The 25,054-nt window shown below is 39.5% G+C and overlaps 2 protein-coding genes across 3 annotated transcripts; one reads left to right on the top strand and one right to left on the bottom strand.

The window, feature by feature from the left end:
• Positions 1-283: 283 nt before the first annotated feature.
• On the top strand, positions 284-20,200 carry eps15l1b (epidermal growth factor receptor pathway substrate 15-like 1b). Of its 2 annotated transcripts, XM_080293064.1 has the most exons (23): positions 284-504; positions 948-989; positions 1,140-1,229; positions 1,330-1,377; positions 1,496-1,591; positions 1,769-1,834; positions 1,949-2,074; positions 2,172-2,231; positions 2,313-2,597; positions 3,785-3,942; positions 6,352-6,517; positions 7,826-7,911; positions 9,358-9,430; positions 9,679-9,840; positions 11,891-12,088; positions 12,952-13,116; positions 13,384-13,495; positions 13,643-13,782; positions 14,043-14,103; positions 15,488-15,573; positions 15,850-15,916; positions 18,204-18,220; positions 18,652-20,200. In XM_080293064.1, exons 1-23 carry the CDS (start codon positions 478-480, stop codon positions 18,796-18,798), a joined length of 2,478 nt encoding a protein of 825 aa, XP_080149190.1. In that variant the 5' UTR covers positions 284-477; the 3' UTR covers positions 18,799-20,200. The 2 variants fall into 2 exon arrangements, with proteins under 2 accessions (XP_080149190.1, XP_026004787.1); XM_026149002.2 differs by lacking the exon at positions 18,204-18,220 and having other exon boundaries at positions 286-504.
• Positions 20,201-21,284: 1,084 nt separating this feature from the next.
• On the bottom strand, positions 21,285-24,076 carry klf2b (Kruppel like factor 2b). The gene is made up of 3 exons (XM_026149005.2): positions 23,384-24,076; positions 22,264-23,176; positions 21,285-22,133 (listed from the first exon to the last, which is right to left on the bottom strand). The coding sequence occupies exons 1-3, from the start codon at positions 23,453-23,455 to the stop codon at positions 21,958-21,960; spliced, it is 1,161 nt and encodes a 386-aa protein (XP_026004790.1). The 5' UTR covers positions 23,456-24,076; the 3' UTR covers positions 21,285-21,957.
• Between the last annotated feature and the right edge of the window lie 978 nt (positions 24,077-25,054).

The raw sequence follows: 25,054 nt of genomic DNA, 5'->3' as shown, positions 1-25,054 counted from the left end.
GTGACTGCATTAAACTGAATGTTTTTCTAATTCATTAGAGACCTTAAAGGACACTAAAGCTTGGATTTATGGGCTTTATCCACTCGTGTATGTCTTAAATTTCTGTAAAACAGTTATTTGGGGTTTTAATAGAGACGCAGCAGCGACGTCATCCCTGTAAGACCCACGTGTTGTCTGCAGCCAATGAAAATGTAAGACGTTGTAGGACCGGTGTTCTGACAAAACCCCGGCACTAGGGGTTAAAAAATGCCGTGCAGTCCCAAGTAAAGTTGGACACCTGCTGACCACACATGCAAACCATCCCAGGCATGAAAACCTCATTTCATTTTAATAGGATTCAAATTTGCGCAGTTGCTCTGCAGCTCTGACAAGGGCGCGGTGTCCACACCCACCGGAACCGCGGTCCCCGCCGGTCCCCAGGCGCTCGCGCCCGCTCCCTTTAAGGACTCTGTGCGCACTCCCGAGACACCAGGAGATATGGCGGCGTTCATGACTCTGAGTCAGGTAACAACTCCAAACAGCTCAAGAAAAGTAATAAAATTTATTAGAAAGCGTTAACATCTGACAGCGACAGCGGTTATGTGATCTGACTGCTTTAGGTCTTCATAAGATAGGATGAATATAAACTACTGTGAACGCTTTATTAAGCTTTCGCTGTCAACTAAGTTGACAGGGTTAGCTAGGTTAGGATAGCAAAGTTAGTGTACGCTTTAAAGGATAAGGAAAGCGACTGCTGGCGAAGACAGTAATGAAGCTAGTGTAGAGTGTGGTGTTGTTGAAAACAAAACACGACTAAGTGGCAACTAAAAAAAAAAAGATGGCCTTTACTTTATGAACTAACTATGTTGGAAGTTTGTTGCCATTGAAATTAGCCATTCGTTTTCTAGCAACTTAATTTAGTATATTTGATGCTTAATACACATTCATTTGTAATTTGTTTCCTTTAGTTATCAAGTGGAAACCCAGTTTATGAAAACTACTACAGACTGGTAAGGTCTACGTTGTTTGCTGTTGCTCCCCACCTCACTTCAGATCATTTACTGTGCATTCATCTCTGTATGATCTTTTATGTAACCCCATTCTTAAAGACACTTCTATCCTCTGTATCCTCCTGGTAATTTCCTCATGATTCTTTATAGCTCGACCCAGGAAACACAGGCAAAATATCAGCTGGCGATGCAGCTCAGTTTCTTAAGAAGTCTGGCCTGTCAGACAGCACACTGGGAAAGGTGGGTAACAGTGTCACCTACATGTACACACAACACACAGTCATGTATTTGACCTAACTAAAATCTTGTACCTTTGCATTTATTTATGTACGTATTTTAGATTTGGGATTTGGCAGATTCAGAAAGAAAAGGCTATTTGGACAAGCGGGTAACGCAGAATTTCTTTGTAAATTTGATGGTATTGTCGTGCTGATACATGCAGAAAAAACAGGATTTGTTCTGCTTTCTTCCTCTTTTTTTTTTCTTTTTTTCTTTTTTTTTTTTAGGGTTTCTTCATAGCTTTGAGGCTGGTGGCATCTGCGCAGGGTGGAAATGACATAAGTCTTCACAATCTCAACCAAAACTTAGCTGCACCCAAATTTGTAAGTTATAATTACAATTAATAATGATAATTATAAATAACTCCAAAGAACTGAATTAATCAATAATGTTATGGGAATTATTTCTGTGGATCATATGAAAACGTCATTATTTAGTGTCTTAGAAAATGATAAGTTGATGCATTTCATTTCACTCTATTTCTTCTTTTTTTCTTATAGAAAGATACAAGCAGCCCATTACTAACTGTTTCAACAACAGCATCTGATTCACAGTGGGCCATTAAGGTAAAATGTTATAAGGTTTCAAGAACTGTCATGAGGATATCACAGAAAAATGGGCTTGTCACTTAAACTTGAGCTGTTGTTGTTGTTGTTGTTGTTTTTTTCTTTATTTCCCAGCCTGATGAAAAGGGAAAGTTTGAGGGAATTTTTGAGAGTCTGTTACCTGTGAATGGCCTCCTCTCTGGTGATAAAGTCAGGCCAGTTTTGATAAACTCCAAGCTACCTCTGGATGTGTTAGGAAAGGTGATGTTACATGTCAAGTACTACTATGCAGCCTTTTTTTTTTTTTTGTAATTTTAACAGTTTGTTAAAATTGAGCACTTACTCATTGTTTGTGCAGATTTGGGACCTAAGTGATGTGGACAAAGATGGACACTTGGACAAAGAAGAATTCACCGTGGTAAACTGTGATTCTGTACTGACATATTATCTGGGTTCCCTTCTTTATTTGTATTAATTGGTTATACTTTCCATTTTACAGGCTTTGCATCTTGTGTATCGCACCATGGAGAAGGAGCCGCTCCCCACTAGTTTACCCGCTTCCCTTATCCCCCCTTCTAAGAGGAAGAAGACTGGGGTTGGACTTCCAGGTGCTGTTCCTGTGCTGCCTGCTCTGTCTGGCCTTGGAACTGGTCCAGCTCTTCTCAAAGAAACTTTACGCAGCACTTCTCCTCTGGTCAACACTACTCCCCTCGGCACTGCTGCTCTTTTTGGCTCCGGTGCTGCCAACCTTTCTCCAAAACAGTCATTTAAGTCCAGTTCTCCGGTATGTTGCCTCACATTGCTTGTGTGGACAGTATTATTAGTCGAAGATGCACAAATGCCTCTTTATGGCCGTTGAGTCATGTGATTAAACCTAATATATAATATCAATGTAATGGACAGCACAGCGATGTTGCTTCAAAAAGTTTCTGGGTTTGGACCTCCTAGGGTTGGTCTTTGCGGAGGTTGCATGTTGTACCTTTACCTGCATAAGTGTTTGAGTCCTCCAGTTTCCTCCCACAGTCCAAAGAGAAACATATTGTGTCAATTGATGATTTTAAATTGGATATGTGCATACAATTGAAGCACATAATAAAGTGCTCTCTGAAGCTGATGTTGGTGGAAAGCACTTTAAATGATCATATCACATATGACCATGCATTTCAAACGAATGGTCACATGACTATTCGTTTGATGTAATGAGGGAAAATCACTACATTTGTTTATTTTATTTTTTTTCTTGGTTCTCTCTACGTGTCACAAGGGCAGATTCTTAACTCTTAAACAAGCTAGGTTGCCATGTATTAACTGTCTTTTGTTGCAAATGGGTAGACTTGTTTTGCCACATTGTTCTGAGCATTGTTCAAAGGCCAACCTCTCTCTACCAGGATACAGCTTCAGGGATTTCAGTTTTGGAGAAACAGGTTTTCTTGAAAGTAACGAGTAGCAATACTTGTACTACCTTTGTACCTTGACCACTTGATCAGTTGTTATGTTGTTCTGTCTTTTTTTTTTTTTTTTTTTTTTTTTTTTAAATTCATGGCCCTTTCTGCTTCTTTAAACGCTTTATTTTATATTTTGTTTTTTAATAGTTTGTTTTTTTGACAGAAATAAAATGCAAGGTATGCATTTCATCTTGCATTTTTTTGCATATATTTTTTGTATTTTTTATTAGCTTGATTAGTTACAGTTTTAATGTATTGTGTATGTTATACAGTTGTGTGAATGTTTGTGATAGGGCAGTGAGAAAGCATCCTACAAATGCAGTTCCATCTAGCTGAGGACTGTGTTTTTTTTGGGGGGGGGTTTTGTTTTTACTGATCTGTTTTAACCATTTCATTGTGCAGATTCACAAATTCCTCTTGTTGCGTGAAGTACACCTGTCTGCACCGAAGAAGAACTGTGTGTTTGTTGTATACTGAATGCTGTGTTCATCATTTCATATCACACAATGTCTTCTGTTGTCTCTAGCCGGCGGTGAACTGGGTTGTACCAGTGGCTGACAGAGAGAAATATAAAGAAATTTTCAAGAACACGGACACTGACAATGACGGCCTCGTCAACGGCGGCGATGTCATCGAGCTCTTCATGAATTGTACGCTCTCCCAGACGATGCTCGCACAGATATGGTAAGACCACAGCTCAGACATATTTAGAGATTTTGTTTGTTGGGGCTTTTCTTTTTTTTTGTATGTTGTGAATAACATGTTCCCAAAGCACTACAGTGTAAGAAAACACAAGCAAATTACATTTTCTTCATTACACTTTCACAGTGGCTTTTAAAATACAATAATTCATATATGGTTGAAGTGCAGACTTTCAGTTTTCATTCATAAGGGAATCAATAAAAGTATTACATTAATCATTATTAGGATAAAAATCCTTTACAGTTAATGACTGCCTGAAGTCTAGAACACATGGGCATTGCCATATACTGTCTCTCCTACATTGAAAACCTCCGCCAGGCCTTTACTGCAGCCACCCTTAGTTGCTGCTTGTTTGTGGCTCTCTATGCCTTAAGTTTCATCTTCAGTTACTGAAAAGCATACTCTGTTGGGTTGAGATCAGGTGACTCACGTGGCCATCAAAGAATATCCAATTTCTTGCCCTTGAGAAACTATTCGGGCTCTTTTGCAGTTTGTGTTGCGTTATTATCCATTTGCACTGGGCACTGTGTTGCTTACACATTCATAAAGGTGTTTGATTGTATGTGTACCTCCTGGAGAGTGTTCTTGATTTGGTTATATGAAAAATGATGGGTCATTTCTCATAACCATAGAAATAATTCTGTCATCATGAACTTCGGGTGTTCCTGAGCTTTCATTTGCATTTCTTCTTATTAGGAGAGAACAAGTTTGTGGATTTGACCAGTCCTAAAATTGTTGCTATCTCTCTGATAGGTTTATCTGGGTTTTTATCTTAACGTGTACATTTAAAATCCACTGTGTTGGTGTCACAAAAACTGTTTCATTGTTCAAAAAGTTATAGACTTAACTCTTTTTGTTGCCATTGTGTTAAATTGGTGAAGATGTCAACATTTTCATACATTTTTACACTTCGTCCTGTTTTGATTCGATTCAGTTTTGACTCGGTCAGAAATATTATAATTCTGATAATTCCTCTTGGATGTATACTGTTGAATGAACTCTCTAAACATTGTAAGTTAAAAATGCATCATTCCAAATTATTTGACTATTTCTGTGCAATTACGAAGGAGGTAAAAAAAACAAACAAACAAACAAACAAACAAAAACCCCCAGAACTGACACGTGTGAGACATTATCAGAGGTGTAAGCATCACAGCAGATGCCTTTGTGTCAAAGTAACTGAGGATAAAACAGAGAAAAATGTGAAGGAGATTTTCCAGGCCTGATCTTTTATAGCATATAACCCCCCTGAAAATATGCTGCAGTAGATCAAAAACTAAAGAAAACCACGAATCAACATGTGGACATTACCTGTACAAAGACTGATGCTGCTGAAGCAGAACAGAGCAAAGTTACAGCGGTTTTATCGCTGTCGGAGGTTATTTTGGGGAGAGAAAAAATCAGAAGCTGACAACAATGTATACAACAGACTGGTGCATAATAGGCAAGTGAGTAATGCAGAAAATATTTTTTTAATGGGAAACTGGTCTTGAAGTATAGAAGTATATTGGGCAGAGAGTGACGAAGCCTGCAGTTCAGAATCTGTCAGATGTCGGCTTTCAGCACCCGACATGTCCATGTACGAGCTGTCGGGTTAACGACGCTTTGTTTACATCTTTTTGCAAAATCCGTTTACCTGCTCTTTAATCATTTGCTGTTTTAGCTGTTTGGCAATTGTTGAAATGTTTTTGTGAGCTTTTAGCGGAGGTTCTGGCTTTTATGGCAAAATACATTTATATTTAAAAATTAATTTTAAATGAATCAATACCAGATTATTCAAATTAAAGTCGATTTGAATGGGAAGTCGATTTTTTTTCCTCTTTTTTTTTAAAAATGCAAACATAGTCAGGAGGATTCTCCCAGATAAAGCTATATAGCACCATCTTGTGGCCACTTAAAATTAGATTCAAGAAGTTTATTGTCATATACACTGCAAAACACAAATGGTTACAATGAGCAATGAAATTCTTACTTTGCAAGTTCCCTTCACACATCTAAATACACAACTAACTAAAAAATAAAATAAACCTAAGAATAGAAAATAATAAAGTAAATTGAATGCTGTGTACGCAAGAGTAGGGTGTAGTTACAATTTTAAAAGGCAGTGCAAATATTAAAATTGTTTATATTGTATGAAGTTGTATTATAGTGTATATAAATGTTCAAATCATCTGAGTTCAACCAAATGACTACATTTGGTCTAGAGAAGTGGAACAGAAGTGTTTTGTTTTTTTTTTTTTAATGATTTAAAGGATGCTCACTTAACCAGCATAAAATGGACCATTTGTCCGTGGTAACCACTCAGTGGGGATTTATATTTGTAAAAATTGCTGATATTATTGCTCAGAAGTATGTAATAGGGTGAGAAAAATGTCTCCTCTTCCTCCATAGGGGACTTGCTGACACAAAACAAACAGGCAAGCTGAACGAGGAGCAGTTTGCTCTAGCCATGCATTTGATCCAACAAAAGGTCAATAAAGGCATCGACCCTCCCTCTGCTCTCACTCCTGACATGATCCCTCCATCAGAACGATCTGCATCATCAGCTATGGGCTTTGTGAGTTCTGCCTATACCATATTCCAACCACTTCTTCATCTGTCGGTTTGCCAGTTTATTACAATTTCTTTCTTTCTTTTTCTTTTTTTTAACAAAGTGCTTATTAAAAATTGCCTTCTGTGAGACCAGAACTTGGTTTCTTTTTTTAAGGTGCACATTGTGAGTAGTTGGGCCTTTGCCACAAGGTGGCGCTCTTGTTCTATTATATTCTCTCTCTCTGTTCCAAAGAGAAGGTGAACAATAATATGGGAACATTTAAAGTGCTGCCACCTGCTGTCATCATCACTGGCTTGACATTTTTTGATCTTCAAGGAAACGCAGCATAAGAGAATACAAATTCTATTATATTAAAGAGGATATAATAGAACAAATAATTTTTAATATGAGTAGTGAAATGGGGCCACTGTTAAGTGGGCAATCAAGTAAACCAGCATGTAACCTTTTATTTAAATTTATCTGGGGGGAAAAAACATGAATTACCATTACCAAGAAGTTAGCTTTTTATTTTTCAATGAGTGTAAAAGTAAAATTTAATCTGTCTGAACTAAGTGGGTTTAAGCTTGACTGCCAAGGTGAGGAAAACAAATCAGTTACTCCAGTTGAGCTTTTCAGACCAATCATGCTTTTATTATTAATATTATCAGATTAATGTCATCATGACAGTAAATTCTAAGAAACACAATTTAATTTAAATGCACTGAAATTCTGGGCCAATAACAACTTTATAAATAGGAAGTGAACCAATAGCTGATGGTGTTGGCATCAGCTATCAGTTATATATCTGTATCAGTTATATATCATGGATAGTCTCCTATTTCAGGTGAAACACGAAGCTTAAATAGATTATGTGTTGTCTTGGTCTGCTTCAGCAATTTTGCGAATTGCCCAATATTTTTGTTTAGGCTTCTTGATATGGCATGGGTCTGTTTAACAATGAACAGTCTTCCAAAATTTACTGTTGCATTGAATTCTTTTAAATAGCCTTGTGTGCAATTTATGTATCGTCTGGCTGGCTTGCTCCTACGCTAACTGTGTGAGCTGTTTGTATTTCCTTCCTCTGACTTTTGTTTCTTTAGACACAACAGCGGGGAGCACCTCTTTCCCACTGCATATCACTCACATCTTCCCTGACCTCTTTTCCCTCCTTGTACTCCTTCGCCTCTTAGAACAGATTCTTCGTCGTTCGCCTGTCCATTTCCCAGTCCTAATCAACTGTTTCTGTGCTCCCCTCCAGTCACCCTCATCATATCTTCTCTCCTACCTTTTTTCTCCTGTCTAACTCGTCTGTCTCAATGTCTCTCACCTCAGGACGGTATCGGCTACACAGGGTCGACAGAGCCGACAGGTATCAAAGAGCTGGATGACCTCAGTAAGGAAATATCTCATCTGCAGAGGTGAGCCCACTAAACCGTAACTAGCAGTAGGGACAGTTTTGTTTCGCTTCCTGTGAGGAAAAAGTAGACAAGCTTTTAGTAAGGTGATGTTCTAGATCAAAGTTTTTTTTCATACTATTGTACTGTTTGTATACAGGATGCATTGTACTCAACAGCTGTCAACATACTTCTCACTGTGTAACTATACGGATTGCTGACAAACATGAAAATGAATTGCAGTAAATGGTTACAGTTGACTACACCTTTGTCTGTTTTTGGACTGTTAAATATATTTGTATTATCACGAGACATTTTTCTAATGTAATTTGGCACCAGGGTTTAATATAATCATTACCCCAAATGGCCCAGAGTATGTTTAATTTAAAAAAACAAAACGAACAAAGACCCCACACAAACAACCTGTTAGGCAACTTGATTAACTGGCTGCTGGCCTTTTCTGGCTATTGACAGCAGTCCAGGAAGTCATGGTCATGAGTTAACATTTGATGTAAATAGTTTTTTCTTGCAGTCAGTATTTTCACCCTATGGCCAAACACTTGTGGTGTAAGAAGGAAGCAACTAAGAGAATGTGTCAAAGAATAGTGTATAAAGACTGCAGCGCATGGAAGGTGCAATCGTTCCATTAGCATTTACAATTCAAAATAGATTTGTGCATACTGTAAAATACATTTATAAGCCAATAAAAAGTATTAAAAATTCATCTCAAGTAACCTTTTTTTTTTTTTTTTTTTTTTGTAACAGGGCACTTGATAACGCACCAACAGTGACATAGTCATAATGAATGTGCTGCAGAAGGACTATGAGCGAGTTTAGCCTCTTTTTGTTTAGTCTCGTTGCATTAGGGTGGCTTGACAAAACTAGAAAACCACAGTCAGAGATAACAGATATCGCATCACGTTAGCGGTTTCAGCATTCTTTGTTAAACCAGATATTTGGCTGCAGGCTCTGTGCACGTTCACGTAAACTGGGGCAGTTGATGAGTCGCTGGAGATCTGTAGTGTCCGTATAAATAAAATAAAATAAATACCAGTAAAAAGTAACACCGTAGCTGGAAATAACAGATGAAAGTAATTGTTGTGAATTGATTTCCATTTCAAGCACACAGAGTGCATCAGTTCACATTAATACATTTATTTTACTGCTCGGTGCTGATGCCCATTAGACCTCTAAAACGTTGAACTTTTTACATTTAAAACATTAAAGGTTACTAGGTGTGTTAATTTCTGTGACTTTTCCATAGCCTTGTAAAAAAGAAATCAATGTTGGCAGATCATTTTGATTGAATATTTTAATTCTGATTTCTCTTATCCATTATGTTGCCTGCAAATCTAGACAGAAAAATGAAACACTGGGTATAATTTTTGTCATTTGCCTGTCGTTTGTTGGTGAGTGATGTCCATTTTATAACCTCTCTGCCATTGTTTGGCTCGTGTTTTTCATCTGTAGAGACAAATTCATCCTGGAGCATGAGATCAGAGAAAAGGAGGAGGCCCTCAGACAAAAAAACAGTGATGTGCAGGTAAGACTGAATAAAATAAAATAATTTAGTTTGCCTGGTTAAAGTTAAGTTAGTTAATGGTATTCATGAGTAAATTCCAGTCCGTTTTATTCTACAATTTAAAAAGTTGTCAGAAATACTTCAAATCCAGCACAAATTGCATAATTTTGAGGGGAACTGAAGGCTTAATAACTCAGAAAAGATCATGCCTAATAGCTATACTTTCTGCAAACACATGTGCCTCTGTGCGGGTTTTCCTTGACCCTCAGGGCTTGCAGAATAATTTGGAAAGGGAGAGCAGCAGCTTGCAAGACCTGGAGTCCCAGAAGCAGGATGCCCAGGTACGCCTGGAGGAAATGGACCAACAGCGCTCCAGGCTTGAGGGAATGCTCAACGACATCAAGCAGAAGTGCCAGGATGAAACCCAGAAGGTTAGAGATGTGACACACTGAAGTGATGCGCATGTATTTCAGTTGAGAAATGTTATTGGGTTTTGTGTTTGGCTACTGGTGACAGTGGTACACATGCATTTGTGGTTTTACTGTAGTGTAATCTTTTTGGTCTAAGCTGATAATGGTTTGGTGTCAGTGCGATCTCGGATATCAGGCCAGGGGCCCGTTCTTCGTACCTCGCTAAGTAGGTTAGCTGGATTTGATTGTTGACGATTTCACGTGATCCTGGATCGTTCGGTTCCCCGAAGCTCATCCGGGACTTGCTGTCATAGCAACAGAGCCGTAAGCGTAAACCTGCTCGGGAGCAGGCTTACTTTATGTAAACAGGATTAGATTGCGGCCACTCAGGTATGTCCGCTTCATTTATACGAAAGCAACAGCGATATTCCACCACTGTTTCACCATAAATAAATAACATCAATGTAACTAAAGATAATGCAGCACTTGATCCATTTATTGATTTCACACAGATACATACAGGTCATTCCCTAAAAAAGGGAAATGTACTATTAACATTCTATTACATGTATGTGATTATTACAGATGTAATTCATATTTCAGAGTAGTAATTGTAAATTACTTCGTGTAATCAAGATGAGAGACCACGGCTATAAAAGCGAAGGTGGATTTGGGAAGTCTGTCGCAGCCATGTCCTGTCCGTTTACGCGAGCAACCCATTGCGGAAGGTGCAAGATTGATAAGGAGAGTTTTCAGAATTCAGCGTATATTGTGGGACAGACAGGATCCTTTAGCTCAGCACGACAGTGTGCTCATTGAGAGATATCGATTTTCCCGTGAGGGTATTATTTACTTAACCAACTTGTTGACGAGGGGGTGCAGGACCACCACCTGTCTTTTTTTGCTCTGCCCTTTTCTTGGTTGCTGTTATGAACAAACAAACAGATTATTTCAGGGTCTCTTTCCAAGAGACGAAAAGCAATATAAGTGATAAATATTACCATTCTGTAGAATATTCTTATATTTCACTTTTACTTGTTCCCATGTTCTAGTGGGTCCTGTCGTCGCTCTAATGTGAAAGGGGATATAATATAACATAATATAATGTAATATAATATTGGATAATATAGTGTCATATGATAAATCTACCCTACCGCCTACTGGTGTTGGCCAGAGGGGCCGATGGCGCGATATGGCAGCCTGGCTTCTGTCAGTCTGCCCCAGGGCAGCTGTGGCTACAACCGTAGCTGCCTCCACCAGTGTGTGAATGTGAGAGTGACTGAATAGTGGCATTGTAAAGCGCTTTGGGTGCCTTGAAAAGCGCTATATCAATCCACTCCATTATTATTGTTATTATTAAATTACTTACGAGTTTAATTTGTCAGCAACTTTCTGCCAGCCCTCGCTCCTTGCTTTTGCAGCCTTTGCAGTGTTCCCTTGCGTTCTGATTAAACTCTGAAACTCCTGAAATCCCTCACTCAAGAGTTCTTGCTCTGCTGCCGAAAAATACCGAGCCGAGCGCGCTCCTTCGACATTTTCGCCGACCAATCAGAGTGTTGCCGATCAATGTTTCTATCGATGCGTAGCCCCTTTTACGACACCCAGTGATGTCACATTACTGCGTCCAGCTGTACTAATCGTCAACAGCAGTTGTGTTCGGAGAACCGGATTAGCGAGCTCACGGTTAGCGCGATGATTTGGTCTTGGATGTGTCATTTGATCTTGGATGTAGTGAGCGACGTACGAAGAACGGGCCCCAGATGTCAAAACATTGGTCATCTGAGGTTAAGATTTGTTTACATGAAAGTGGTGAGAGTTAGTATTTTTAAACACATTCACCACATGTACAATAAGGTCTTTGTTTAGAAAGTCAGTGTAACTGCTTTAGAGGCAGCTGTGCATATTTGGCTTTTAGTTTGTTGGTGCAAGATGGATGTGGAAAAAAAAATATGTAAGAAGTGAAGCACTAATTGCATTTAAAAAATTTATAATTGAAATCTACAATTTCTAAATGAACAGCAAGCAGGATGTTGATCCTGCAGATATAAACTCCTTTCTTTTTGTTTGGAAGATTTCATCCCTGCATAGCCAGATCCGCTCACAGGAGACTGACCTCCGCAGTCAGGAAGATGAACTGAGTCGCACCAAAACGGACCTGAATAGAGTCCAAGAGGAGGAGGCACAGCTAGAGCAGAGATTGCTCTCCGGTCGGACTCAGCTGGACAGCATCATTAAGTCACTCAAAACCACCCAGGATGAGATCAGTCAGGTCAGTTCAGAGGGAAAGGCAACAGGTTACTTTAGGATGTTGTGCCACTTCAGACCACCAAGCTCCATAGTAGCATTGTTGGGATTAAAGATCAGGTTGGAAAGTGGGATAAAGGTCTAGATATCCAGTAGTACTAATAATAACACTTATACTAATTTATGCTTATCTACTAGTGAAGTTTCAACTAGTACGTGAAGTTAAATTCAAGTTTGAATTTAACTTGTTTTTATTTTCTTTTGTTTTTTTTAAATAATCATTTTGAAGCAGACGTTTACTCTCTTACCGGTACTCCTACCTTTAAAGGTACAAAACACCTAAACTGCTTACAGGCAGTTCAGTTTAGTGACTTTAATGTCTGGTGCATTCATCAGATTTGAGCACCATGTTTGTTTCTGTTAGCTGAAATAAATCCAGATTACAATCCTGCCTAAAAACGACAGCCAGCATTTCTACCCAAAAATTTGTTAGCCCCAGTTGATACAGATTTGTTATGCTCCCTTTAAGTTGTGGAATTATTGTATTATTTTTTTGTATTTTTCTTTTGAAGTCTGTTTATTTCAGTTGGTGTCTGGAAACCGTTTTCTTATTTCAGTTTAGTTTTTAATATTTAAAAATGTTTCCTTTTACTTTTGATTTTCTTTAGTTTCATTTTCAGTTTTGGCTTTTTCTTTTGTCATGATACGGGGAACGTTTGTCAGGGCCAGAGGAGGTCACAGTATTTATATTGTCATAGTGGAAATTATTGGTTCATAGACAGTGAATGATTTAACCTACCTACCTTTGGACATAAGTGGATAGATATCAGTGTGGTTCTTTAGAAGCATGTTGGTATACTGTAGATTGACATTCTTTGTGCTTTTTAGGCTCGTGGTAAGTTGTCACTGATTCAAGAGAGCCAGAAAGAGTTGACCAAGACCATTGAGCAGTACAACAATGCTTTGAAAGAAATCAATGCAGGAAACTTGAGCAACCTGCCGGACCTAAATGAAGGCTTTGCTGAAAGGGAGGATGGAAGCTTCAGAAGTACGGTGAGGAGACCACAACTACCTATGAAGGATGATTCATTCACAATACAATTTTAGTCTAAATCCAAGAAACTCATTTTTTCTGTTCTCTAATAATCTGGATTCAGATTTTGTTTCCTTTGTCGTTTTGCTCTGGAGATGCTAGAGAAGTGCAAATGTACCCAGACTTGTAACGTGGAAGTTAATTTCTGGATATTTTCCGGGTACATTGGTAAAGGGCTTTACTGATAAGATTGTTGATGATTTGTTATTTTCTGGATGGTTAATCAGGAGGGCTCTTTAAAGTCAAGGATAGCCATGTTCAACAACAACAGTGCTGCCAAGGAGACTCGAGCAGACCCCTTCAAGATGGAGGATCCCTTCAAATCTGACCTCTTCAAAGGTGTGAATACTTCCTCAAGTCTCCTTATTTACTCCTTTTTCTGTAACGACTGTGGCTCTGTCAGCTGCTGCTTGCATTCAGTTTGTATCCCTTCTAATGAGCTTTTCTTGTTAGAGGATGTAAATGATGGTGGTGTCCTTTTTCTAGATCCATTTGGAAGTGATCCTTTCAAAGAAAGCGACCCTTTCAAAGGCACCTCATCTGAAGACTTTTTTAAGACAACTGACAGGCCAGACTTGTTTGGATCTGGAGACCCCTTTAGCAGAAAACCTGTACCTCCAGTCAAGGTATTGACTCCCCCCCCCCCCCCCTCCCCCTCCCCAAGTGATGCTACTTTGGAGTGTTAATATGGCTCTTTTAGATGCAGTGCGATTATTAGTTCCAAGAAGATTTTCTTTTTTTTTTTGTGCTTGTTGCAGATAAATGGAAAAGCAAACCAGAAAGAGATTTGTGGCGTGGTCATAGTGTGTACATTTTAAATGTGTTTGACTGAATTAAATCTCACTCTGTTTGTTTTTGTTTTTTCCCCTTCTTTTGCATTTGTCAGCCAAGTCCTTTTGGCAGCAGTGACTCCTTCAGATCAAACAGCCCAAAAACAAAGGACTCAGGTACAGAAGCAACATGGGAAGTCAAAGCACACTGAAAGAGACTTTAAATCTTAAATTATTAAAACCCAGAATAATTTGTTTGCACATAGCCCCAGAGTTCTTCAGTTTAACATTTTTTCAATTTCACTTTTATTAAAATAGCAACCAGCTCATACCAGCAGTCATCTCAAGAACTGTAACAATCTGATGATCCCCTTTAATTAAGTACTTTGAGAGGCAAAAAAAAAATCTTTTAACTTTAACAGGAAGAGGCCTAGCTAGTTTGTCGTACATAAGTTGGACAGGTCATATTTAAATATGTTACTCATCCTTCTCCATTCGCTGTTATTGAGACGATGATGTATGATCGTGTTTTCATGCACGAATCCATGCCGATTTCCACGTATAGTCATCCCTGTACTAATAAGAGCAGATTTTCCAAGCCTTTTACTGAAAATATGACTCTAAAAACAGACATCTAAACATGAGAACTCTCTTTAGTTGTGAAACCCATCTTAAAAGAGTCTTTTTGCCCATTCTGGGTGACGTGTTAGATTTAGATTTTATTTTGGGGGGAGCACCAGGGGCAAACAATTTTTACTCACTGTGGCTTCAATTTTTCCTGTGGTTTTGGGCTATTTTTAGTCGAGTACCTACACATTTAACTACTGACCAACTAAAAATACCCCCCACCCCCTGGAAAAACAGGAGGCTAACCGGAGCCAAGCATAACAGAAACTCTGTGACTGCTGGTCCTTCTCTACTAGAATACACTGCCACTCCTTTAACCAGTTCCCTTCTGCCTCTGTCCTGTCTTTATACTTGCTGCTGTTGAACTGCTGTGCCTCTTTTGGTGCGGAAGTTGTTTTAAGTTGGTGGCTGCTGCTGGTTGATGCTCTGCCGTGCTACACGTGTTTAAGATGAACACAGAGTCGACTGTAGACCTGAGCTGAGTTACTGTGCGCAAAAGAAAAACACCGATCCTGCACATGAACGGGCCTTTTGTGGTCGAACACTCACAACAAACATATTCTCTTACGATGTTTTGTTTTTTCACGGTGAAAAAATGCAGGGTTTTTTTTTTTTTTTCATTAAGTGGCATACTGCTGAGCTTCAAAACAAGCCAGGCATGGTTATAGTTAACAGGACGCCAAATGACGCCCGATGCATACGTCAGGTTAAACAAAACCTCTGCTTTACAGTTTTTTTGTAAAATGTCATGGAAAATTAAACGGTCATGCCACATTGCCTCTTCTGAAAATAGAAAACAGGCCCTTTCAGAATAAGCAAGATGCAGAGAGGATTTTGAATGTGTGGTTTGGGGCTGAACTTCATTATAGTTTCTGGCTCTTTCCATAAATGTATTCAAATGTTCCAAATGCATTTCAATGTACTCTTGTCACAGATTTGTTTGGGAAAGCAGACCCCTTTGGAAGCAACTCTTTTGGAAGCAAGGGGGGTGGATTTGCTGACTTTAGTCAGATGTCAAAGGTAAGCTCTGGAGACTTGAAGTTATGAATCAGTTGCACCATAAAGCATAGTTTTCCACTAAAGCTGAAGAAAGCCGTGCTGTTAATTTAACTTTCATCGTGACTGAGGTCTTGTTTTTTTTTGTTTTTTTTTTTCCTTCCAATTTATCACATTTCTGAAAAGGGTCTACCTTGTATAAGTCCAGAGGCTTTACATCTTAGCTGACATTTCTGTTGGGGTCATCGTTTTGTATACAGCTAATGGTTTTTCTTTTCTTTTTGTCTTGTGTCTGAGAAGAAGTCGGACAATCCTGTACTCCCAATCCCAAAGAAAAGTGTGCCTAAGAGGCCTGCACCTCCCTATGGTAAGCATAGAGTTTATTCATATGTATATCTATATAAAATACCATAAAACGTGTTTTTGATGAACTTGACTGCGCATGTGCAGGCATGGTGTTCATAACTAGGAAATAGAAATGGGTCAGATCTGCTAAACAGATCACACTTTTTTTTTTTTTTAATATGCCAGTGATGATGGTACATTCTCTTTACTCATATGTAACTCAAAATAAAAGCATAAGAACTTTTGGGGGTTTTCACGGCGAGTAACCGTCCTGTGAAATAAGGATTTGATGCTTAATGGTGGTGGAAAAAGAAAAAAAAGAAAAGAAAAAAAGAAAAAAAACAACTTCCCTACTGAGGTGCTAGGGTGCTGAGAACATAATTTCTTCTTTTGATTTGGTAAACAGGAAAGCTGCTGGCAGAGATACGAGTCCTTTAAATGATAATGCTGTTATTAAGACTCTGCCGCAGTGATGTGTTAAGATATTCTTGTGTACAGGATGAGGAGCCTTGAGAACAACTTTCTCATCCTTTTTTTTTTTTTAGTGGTTTTGTTCGTGTTGTTTTTTTTATGCACATGTGAATTCACACATTACCTAGAAGCCATGCCCAGTACATGCCCTTCCGCTGTGACCTTGCACTTATTCTTGTAGCAGAAGCATCAGCCTGGGAAAGTTAGTGTTCCCCTTTACCGCACAGAAAAGGGTAGAGATGAGTAGAGACGTGCTTCAAGGGTGATGGGGAAGTGAGAAGTCCACTCTCACAAACCGTGGGCACTGTTGACTTTCTGTATTACAAGGACAGTTGCTCAACAGTTAGAACTTTTAATATATTTTTTTATTTGATTGGATTTATTCTTTTGCAGCTGTGTTGCAGCAGCATTTGTAAACAACTCTAATAATACTTGTTTTTCTTTTTGTTTTGTTTTTTCTTAATCAATTCTTTTTAATTTGACAAATCAAAGAATTAGTTTTTCGGAAAATTGAGCCCTTGAATTTGCAGGAGCAGCCTGTGCTGCATTGGTGCACAAAGTCCGTGAGATAAACAACATTCTCACTTATTAATAGTACCATCATTATAAGAAATGTGTGCTTACTGTACACAAGGGTGTGTCCATCTTTTACAATTGCAAGTTCCAAAAAAGCAACCGTGTGCATGTTTAAGCTTCACTGCATCAGTGAGCTGTACTGAAAAAGGTGTTAACCACATTTTTTGAATCAATGTGGCTTTCCCCTGGGTAACTACTCTGCTTGCATGAAGCTGTTGGCTTCCTGTGAATATTTAGTGGCAAAGTATTATGCGTTAGCCTTTAAAGTGTGAGTTCAATTTCCCAAGGGGGGTATCGGTGAGAAATATCTCTAATGAAGATGCTAACAGCAGCATTTTCTGTCATGTTGGGTTTTTTTATATATATTATCTTATTTAAATGTCCTTCCTTCTCTGATAGGTTTGAGTCCATCAGAGCTGCTCCAGAGCGTTGGCTCCACAGCAGACGGTGCAGACTCTTTCTTTACGACACAGTCGAGTAAAACATCCAAAGATTATCCTATGGATTTTGCATCTGTAAGTGTAGTGTACTTGCTGTAGAGTATATTTGCCTGCACAAGCTGCTGATCTCATCTCGATCTTTAGATTGCTGTGTTCAAGCCACAGAGGTGTCAGCTCTGTGTCATTGGGCCTCATTCTGTTAACGCCCCAAAAGCAGTGTGTTCAGAAGGCACTCAAAGAACTTTTGTGTTTACTGGCTGTTAACTAACAACTGACAGAACATGTGAGAGCTTTTCAACTGCTTGGTTTAGAAGGAAAGTAAATGATTGCATGACTGAGTTGGACAGTCCCTCTGCTAGTCTCTGTCGAGTTATAGATTGGCTCTGTGCACCTGGTAAAGGGGCTTGCATGCTTGCTGTCATCTTTGCCTTTTCCTTTGAGAGGAAGCGAGGATTTATAAACTCATAGTTGGCGAGTTCATGAACTTGCCTGGTCAGGTATCACTTGAGGAGCATTTTTCAAGTCTCGAAGTGCAAGCTAAAGGCTTATTCGCTGTCAAAGCATGATATGCCTCAAAGCAGAGAACAACAGAGTAAATCTCCCTCTTTATGTCCCACCTTCCGCTTATTTGCCATCTTGTATAGCCTAACGGCTGACTGTGCTCTCATGTGGAGAGGTGATGCATGGCAGCTTTTTGTGTCTGGTTTGTATCACTTGACATGATATGTATTTATTTTATCCCTCATCCCAGCATGACTGTTGTGAAAGGGATTTGTGGTTTTTATATCGAGCTCTGTGTTGTAATTTTTGTTTTTCTGCCAGGATCTGAACATGTTAAGGTAAGACTGTATAAAGGTGTGCTTTTCGATTCTTTGCATGTGAAAAACCTGTCGGCAATGCATAATCTAAGTAAAGTGATTCTCGAGCATAATTATTTTCCTGCATTCCTGCATCCAAACACAGAATTTGGGAAATGTGACCATTGATTTGTTGTAGTGGAGCAGCACCTTCTTTGCTGTCTTGTGTGACGTAAAAGTGAAATCTAATTGTCTTTAATTTGCATTCAATTTTTGATCAGTATTTTTCTATGTATCAGATCATTTAGCTAAATAATGCAGTTTTTTGAGAATCAGCCCAACTAGAAACGCTTGATTTTTATTTATTTATTTTTAATTTTTTGCATATTTCTTCCTGTGTTGTCTGTTGTGTCTTATACGACTACATTCCTGCTTTTTATTGCGCACATCTAATGTTTGTGTCTCTGCTCCAGTTTGGAAGTGAGAGCGAGCAGCTGGAGTGGGCCAAGCGTGAGAGCGAGCATGAGGAACGGGAGAGGTTGAGGAGGCTGCAGCTCCAGGAGCAGAAGGACCTGGAGCTGGCCATCGCTCTCAGCAAGACCACCATGCCGAACACCTGAGCAGGCGTGCTCCAGCACAACTTTCTGTCCCCTTCACTTTTCCTTACAGCCCGCCATCTACAGGCTCGTGACAACAGTACCATCATTGGCCCGACATGACTAGCACCCCCTGTTACCAACTTGTGCAAGAGCCCAGTGTTTCTGCAGCTATGACTGTACTTGTGTTCAAATGACTCCACATTTAGCTACTAGTTAAGGTTCATTGCTCCCAAACTATGTGGAAACTATAATCAGGGACAATATGGAGGCACTTGATTTAAGCCTTGCTTCATCCTCCAAGAACATGGATTTAACGCAAGCCAAACCGGCAGGGTACTCGACTACTACAACCTATATCTAACTCCATATCTGGTTATGGCTAATCAGCCTTACCTTATCCAAATTTGTGGGGGCTTTTTTGAAGGTAAAATAACATTTTAAAAATATTTTTGTTTTATTTAGAAACGAAAGCAGCTAATTTGTCATGTATGAAGTGAGATGCATCCTAAAACTGTTTTTATATCGCTCAGAAAATACACAATGAAAGTCGAAACATTTGCTCTGCTGACATTCAATTGACTTTTTTCAAATTTATTTTGTTTTGTTTTTATTTTGTTTTATTTCATTTTTTAGGAAACCTCTTCTTTTAGTGTATATAGTTATACGGTTTTATTTTGAGCTCAACCAAATAAAAGACAGGGGGAAAAAACTCCATTCCTGTCTTAAACAAGTTATGAGATCATCAGTAGCATGATTTAATTCTCATTTTAAATGCTACTGGTGTTTCTGGGCATTTATGCTTTCATAGCTAATATTTATATAAGTAAAGTGCATGAATTAAAAGAGTACTGGAATATATTGGAAATCCTAAAGATGCTAATGATACTCATTACGGTCTTCCTTTCCTGTGAACCCAGCTCTGTCCACTTGGAGCGCTCTTCCTCTGCGAACAGCTTGTTTGTCAGATAGATCATCATTGGTTGCATTGTTGTAACACCCAAATAGCTCCCTGCAACTAATGCCTCTATTAAATGGAGGAAGTGTAAACCTCTCTTGTTTATACTGGTGCTGTTACACCTTTTTACTACTTCTGCTATTCAGCCAAATCGACCTTTTGGATATTTATTATTTTTCATATGGATTTGTGTTATCACTGTCTAGTAATCTAGTGGGAGGACTTTTCTGCAAATGGCCTGAATTATTGCATCCTTGTAATCATACAAAACACTAATCAGGTTTATGTGGCACATAATGTATGCACTGTTATGTGGACATGCACAGAGTGACGGCGCCTTATTTTTCAACACGTTAACACTGTAATGTGTTATTGCTGCACATTATGTATATAATTTTGAGGTAAAGGTTTGAGTTGCTCAAAACTGTAAGGACTTTTAATTGAATAAAAGTTATTTTTAACACCAAGCACAGAGAGAGGTAGGTCTGATTTCTTAAATATTTCCACAACAGCATAAAAAGAAGTGAGTCAGGTGTAATTGCAAAATTAATGTTTCAGTGGTAAACAGAGAATGAATATACAGCAAGTGGCCTTGAGAAACCGGTGCTGAGCATTGCATAGACTTGTTATCTTGTTATGAAGGGGGGGGTAGTTTAATTGTTCTTGTGATGCTTCTTTCTAAATCTAGTTCTTGAAGTAAAACTAGAGTGACTCGAACATTGATTGTTTTTATGTCTTAGAAGTCTGGTTTGATATTGGAACACAAAAAAGTGAAATGAGAACGACATATTTGCATGTACTGGGTAGATATTTTTGGCCCAGTGTGTGCTTCCTCTTTTTTCGTTTTAAAATATGATAAATTTCAGTGTGTTGATAAACGCATTTGAACTCTCTTTGCATTTGCGTTTTATTGCTGCAGGTGAATTTACTATACAAAGTAACTGAGTTACACTGATTCAATTAAAACTGTTTTATTAAGTTTTTTAAAAGACTACGCTTTTTAGAAAATGCCATCTGGCTTTTATATATGCACTCAATGCACTCTTTGATGCGGGCAAAACGACTGCTCACTGACACTATGCAGCCATAATGTGCACGGACTTGGATACTTTGAAACTGTAGTGCAGAGTGACTGTGTGTAATTGTAGTATTAAGGCTCTTTGATGTCCTACTATAATTTCTACCCATCAGAAAGGGAGTCTAAGGGCTCCCTGATGAGGGTTTGCTGTGCCCCTCTGTCCAGACGGCTCCTGGCTCTCTCTGTAATTATGGAAATGGAGTGTTTGTATTTATAGGCTAAGCCCACAAGCGGCTGCCCTTCTCTGTCTTGCAGCTGCAAAACATCACAGTGGAAATCAAGTGCTCGTGTTTTAAAATTCGATGTACAATTTAGAAGAACTGATGTGACAGTCCGCAGGTCTACTGCACCTTTTTACAAGCAGTTATGAGTTATGTTGAGTGGCTGGATGTATCCAATAAAAAAGAAATGTGTGAACAAGTGTAAGGAATGAGTAAGCACGCAAGCGAAGTAAAGACTTCTCAAGCCAAACAATTCAGTTCCATTTTTTTTAATATTTACAATAAATACATGATTTACAGTATAAAATCCAGGTACTTTTTTTTTTTTAATATAAATTTAAGTAAAAAATAAAGCACAGGACATCAAGCCCTGATAGTGTACAGAGGGGCTGGAACCAAGAGTTTCACACTGAGATGGACAAAAAGCATTTAAAAAAAACAAAAAACAGTATAGGCCATTCAGACATTGAGGCAGTTTAAATAAAACATTGTCTTTTGTCTTTGCACATATTAGGCAACTGTATGTGCATTGCATTCCTATCAGCGAGAACATGTACTGCTTTTTTGGCCATGTCTTCTTTCACAAAGAGGTTTTTTTTTTTTTTTTTTTTTTATACAGTAGCACAACACAGAAAGGCACTTTTGTGTCAAACACAGCATTCCAGTTCTGTCAAAGGAGAGTAGTATATACAGGGCCAGCCCCTTCTTGGTCTGCCTGCTCTAAAGCAAACAAAGCTTTTCTAAAGCTTAAACAACCAAAGTAGTACCAGCTACGTTATTAAACAATAACACTAAACATTTTTTGAATTCAATATCATAATATGCGTCTTTGGTCATGTGAGGAATATTTTAAATAAAAAATACAGTTGAAATCGTAATAATAATAACCCCTCCCCCAATCGCCCCGAGTCCTTATGTGGGTTACTTCACATGTGTCTCTTCATATGAAGGGCCAGGTGGTCAGACCTTGAAAAGGCGCGCTCACACAGGTGGCACTGGAAGGGTCTGTGTCCGGTGTGTTTGCGGAAATGACGGGTAAGCTCGTCGGAGCGGGCGAATTTCCATCCACAGCCTTCCCAGCTGCAGTGGTACGGCTTCTCACCTGCGTGAACAAAATTTGAAAAAAAGTTTATTAGGCTGTGCTGAAACGGCATTTTGTTTTAATCAATGCGCTGCTTTGTGCGTAACTGCGCACTTAAAAAAGATCATAGCATACTTCAGCTCAAACTTACCGGTGTGAGTGCGGAGATGTGCCTTCAGGTGCGAGCTCTTTGTGTAGGTTTTTCCGCAGCCTGCAAACGTGCAGGTATGCGTGGCTGTGCGCTTCCGTGGCCACGTGCGCCTGCCTCTTTTGGGTTTGGACTCCAGCAGTTCGAGGGGAGATGAGGGTGGAGTAAGCATCACCCTCTGTGCGCCCGGCTGCAGGCTGAGAGCTTCATCATACATGCCAAAACCAGCATGTGGAGCGTGGTAGGCCATCTGCATCTGTGGAGCCTGAGGGTGGTGCTGGAAAGCCACAGTTGTGTGATATTTCTGCTGAAAGTTCATGGGCTGGCATAACTGTCCCTGACAGTCCGAAACTCCCTGGTCATTGGGACTCAGCGGCGGGGTCATGTTGCTGGCCGCTCGGGGAGAGATGGCCACTCTTGGCTGCTCAAAGGACATCATGCACGAAACGTTGCCTTCTTGCTTGATTTTGCTGCAGCTCTGGGGCACCATGCCCATTACGGGACCATAACTGTCCATTGGTGGCTCTACTTTGATGTTCTCCGGGCGGGGGAAATGCGCCGTGCTGGCATAAAATCTTCCCTGAATGCTGGGGTTGCGCGTAATGCCATAGCTGTCTGTTCCTTCGGAGCGGAGTTGTTCTGTCATGAGGCTGGCGCCGTACGGGGGCGGTGGGGAGCGATGGTCGTCTGCTGGGAACGATGGCATAGAGTTTCCAGTCGTGTACATGTTGGGGTCGGCGGTGCCCAGATAGTCCATCGCGCTGTCTGAGCCAGTTGTATTGGCGAGAATAAAATCCAGATCCAAATAGTTACTCAGATCCTCGTCTTCCTTTTTGTTTTGATTGTCCAGGTTTTGTACCATTTCAAGCATGGACCAGCTCGAAGAGACCAGTTTGTCCATCTCTCCCTTCCATCTCTGTAGGAATGAGGAGAAAAAAGCAGATGAGAAACAAGCGACTGCAAAGTTTTTTTTAGAACCAAAATATATATTTTTTCGAAGCAAATAAATTATTCTTACATGATATTTATATTATTACAAGCAGAATCAAAATCACGGATATTTAAAAAAACAAACACACACAAAACACATACACACAATTGCGTGACATTGTTTCAAACTTACATTTTCCCAGGGTTTTTCTCTTTGGTTTGAGAAAGTCGAAAATGACGGTAGCATCACTCCGGATAAGGCCATCGTTGGGTAAAGTAATATAAGTTTCTCTTGTCAAAATCGTGCTGTGTTGAGCGGCAGCCGCGCAGGGGTCTGTGCGCCTATTTCACTGTCGCTTCTCCACAGTTTCACATCAAATACATGAACAAGTTTAAAAGTGGTAGGAGGTCCTCCGAACCTTATAACCCTATTCCGAGCGCGCCTGGCCAATTGTGAGAGCTCAGGAAACAACGTAAAGTTTGGTAAATTTAGCGCTTTATAAAGCAGCTCGTGCAGACTCACAGCTCACTTGTGTGTGACAGGCAGAGCGGCTCGCACCAAGCCTCTTTGAAAAGGGCGGGCCCTAGCTCGGCCCCTCCCACATTGTGACGCAAGATATTTGAAGTTTGTTTTTTTAAATGATAAACACACTGTATAGCAACCATATATACTTACGTAATAATCTAAAAAGAACAAGTACAGTGACAGAAACTGCTGGAGGCAAAGCCGCACCAGCAACTTAAAAATAAAGGCTGTCAGTACTCGAGTTAATCACCAGGACACAAAGGAGATGTGGCTTTTCTGATGAACAGTAATAAAAATATCATTAGATTGGGATTAGCGGGTTCAGCTCTGGAAAGAAACTGAAAGATTTGCCACGAAATAAAAAATATATGTATATATGTGGCATACATTATTAATTATTATATATTTATTATTTTCTGATCTCGATGCCTCTCTAAGCCTCTTTTTCTTTCACACTTCCTCACGCACTGGTCCAAGAGCCTCCATTAAAGGGGTTTCTATTTAAATAAACACGTTTTTGTTAAACTTATAAGAGCTCAGTAAAGATACGCGCAGTGTAGGTGTCTGTGCCGGCTCATTATCATTAATGGTAGATGCTTTTTGTTCTCTCACAACGGGCCTGTCTAAACAGGCGCCAGGGTCGTCTGAAACTCCCCCCCCCCCCCCTTTTTTTTTTTTTTGAGGGGGGTATTATTACGCTTTAACCATTCCTGATATAAACGTAATTTAAGCTAACGTCCCGTTCACATGTAAATGACATAATTGGGGCTACTGGTTTCGATTGGGTTCACATTTGCATCACAAATCAGCGTTAGTGTTTGTTGCTACTTCGACCGAGAGATTTGAGGAAAGGGGGATTGTTTTCTGGAGGAATCCGAGGAAGTCGCCTGGCTCCAGAGGTCATGAAGACAGGCTTTCTGCAGGGTACGACTCCGCACTTTTTTGTGCCACTTTTTCCCAAAGTGTGATGGAATTAGAAAGATTGGTGCCTAAACTTTATTCCTTGGATCCAATTCAACATAGAATAGTGCAATGAAAGAAGAGACTGTTTTAAGAAGCACGTGTTTTATTAAATGTCACACTGAAGCACGATTAGTGGAGGCAATTGGGGATGAGTAATGATTTAGATTACCTGTAAGCAGCCATTTATCTGCACGTGAAGCTGATGTTAAGCTAGTTTTTTGTAAGTTTAATGTAGACTTGTTATTTCAGAAGGAATGCTTCCCTCTAAAATGCAGCACAGAATAAGTCAAAAGAAACCTATGCAACTCCAAGATAGAAACCTGAAGTACACACTATATTTTAGGTACTCTCCAACTGTACTTTATGTAGGATTTA

This window comes from Astatotilapia calliptera, chromosome 18 (assembly GCF_964374335.1).
Source record: "Astatotilapia calliptera chromosome 18, fAstCal68.1, whole genome shotgun sequence".
Taxonomy (NCBI): domain Eukaryota; kingdom Metazoa; phylum Chordata; class Actinopteri; order Cichliformes; family Cichlidae; genus Astatotilapia; species Astatotilapia calliptera.
This window is presented reverse-complemented; position numbering and strand designations above follow the sequence as displayed.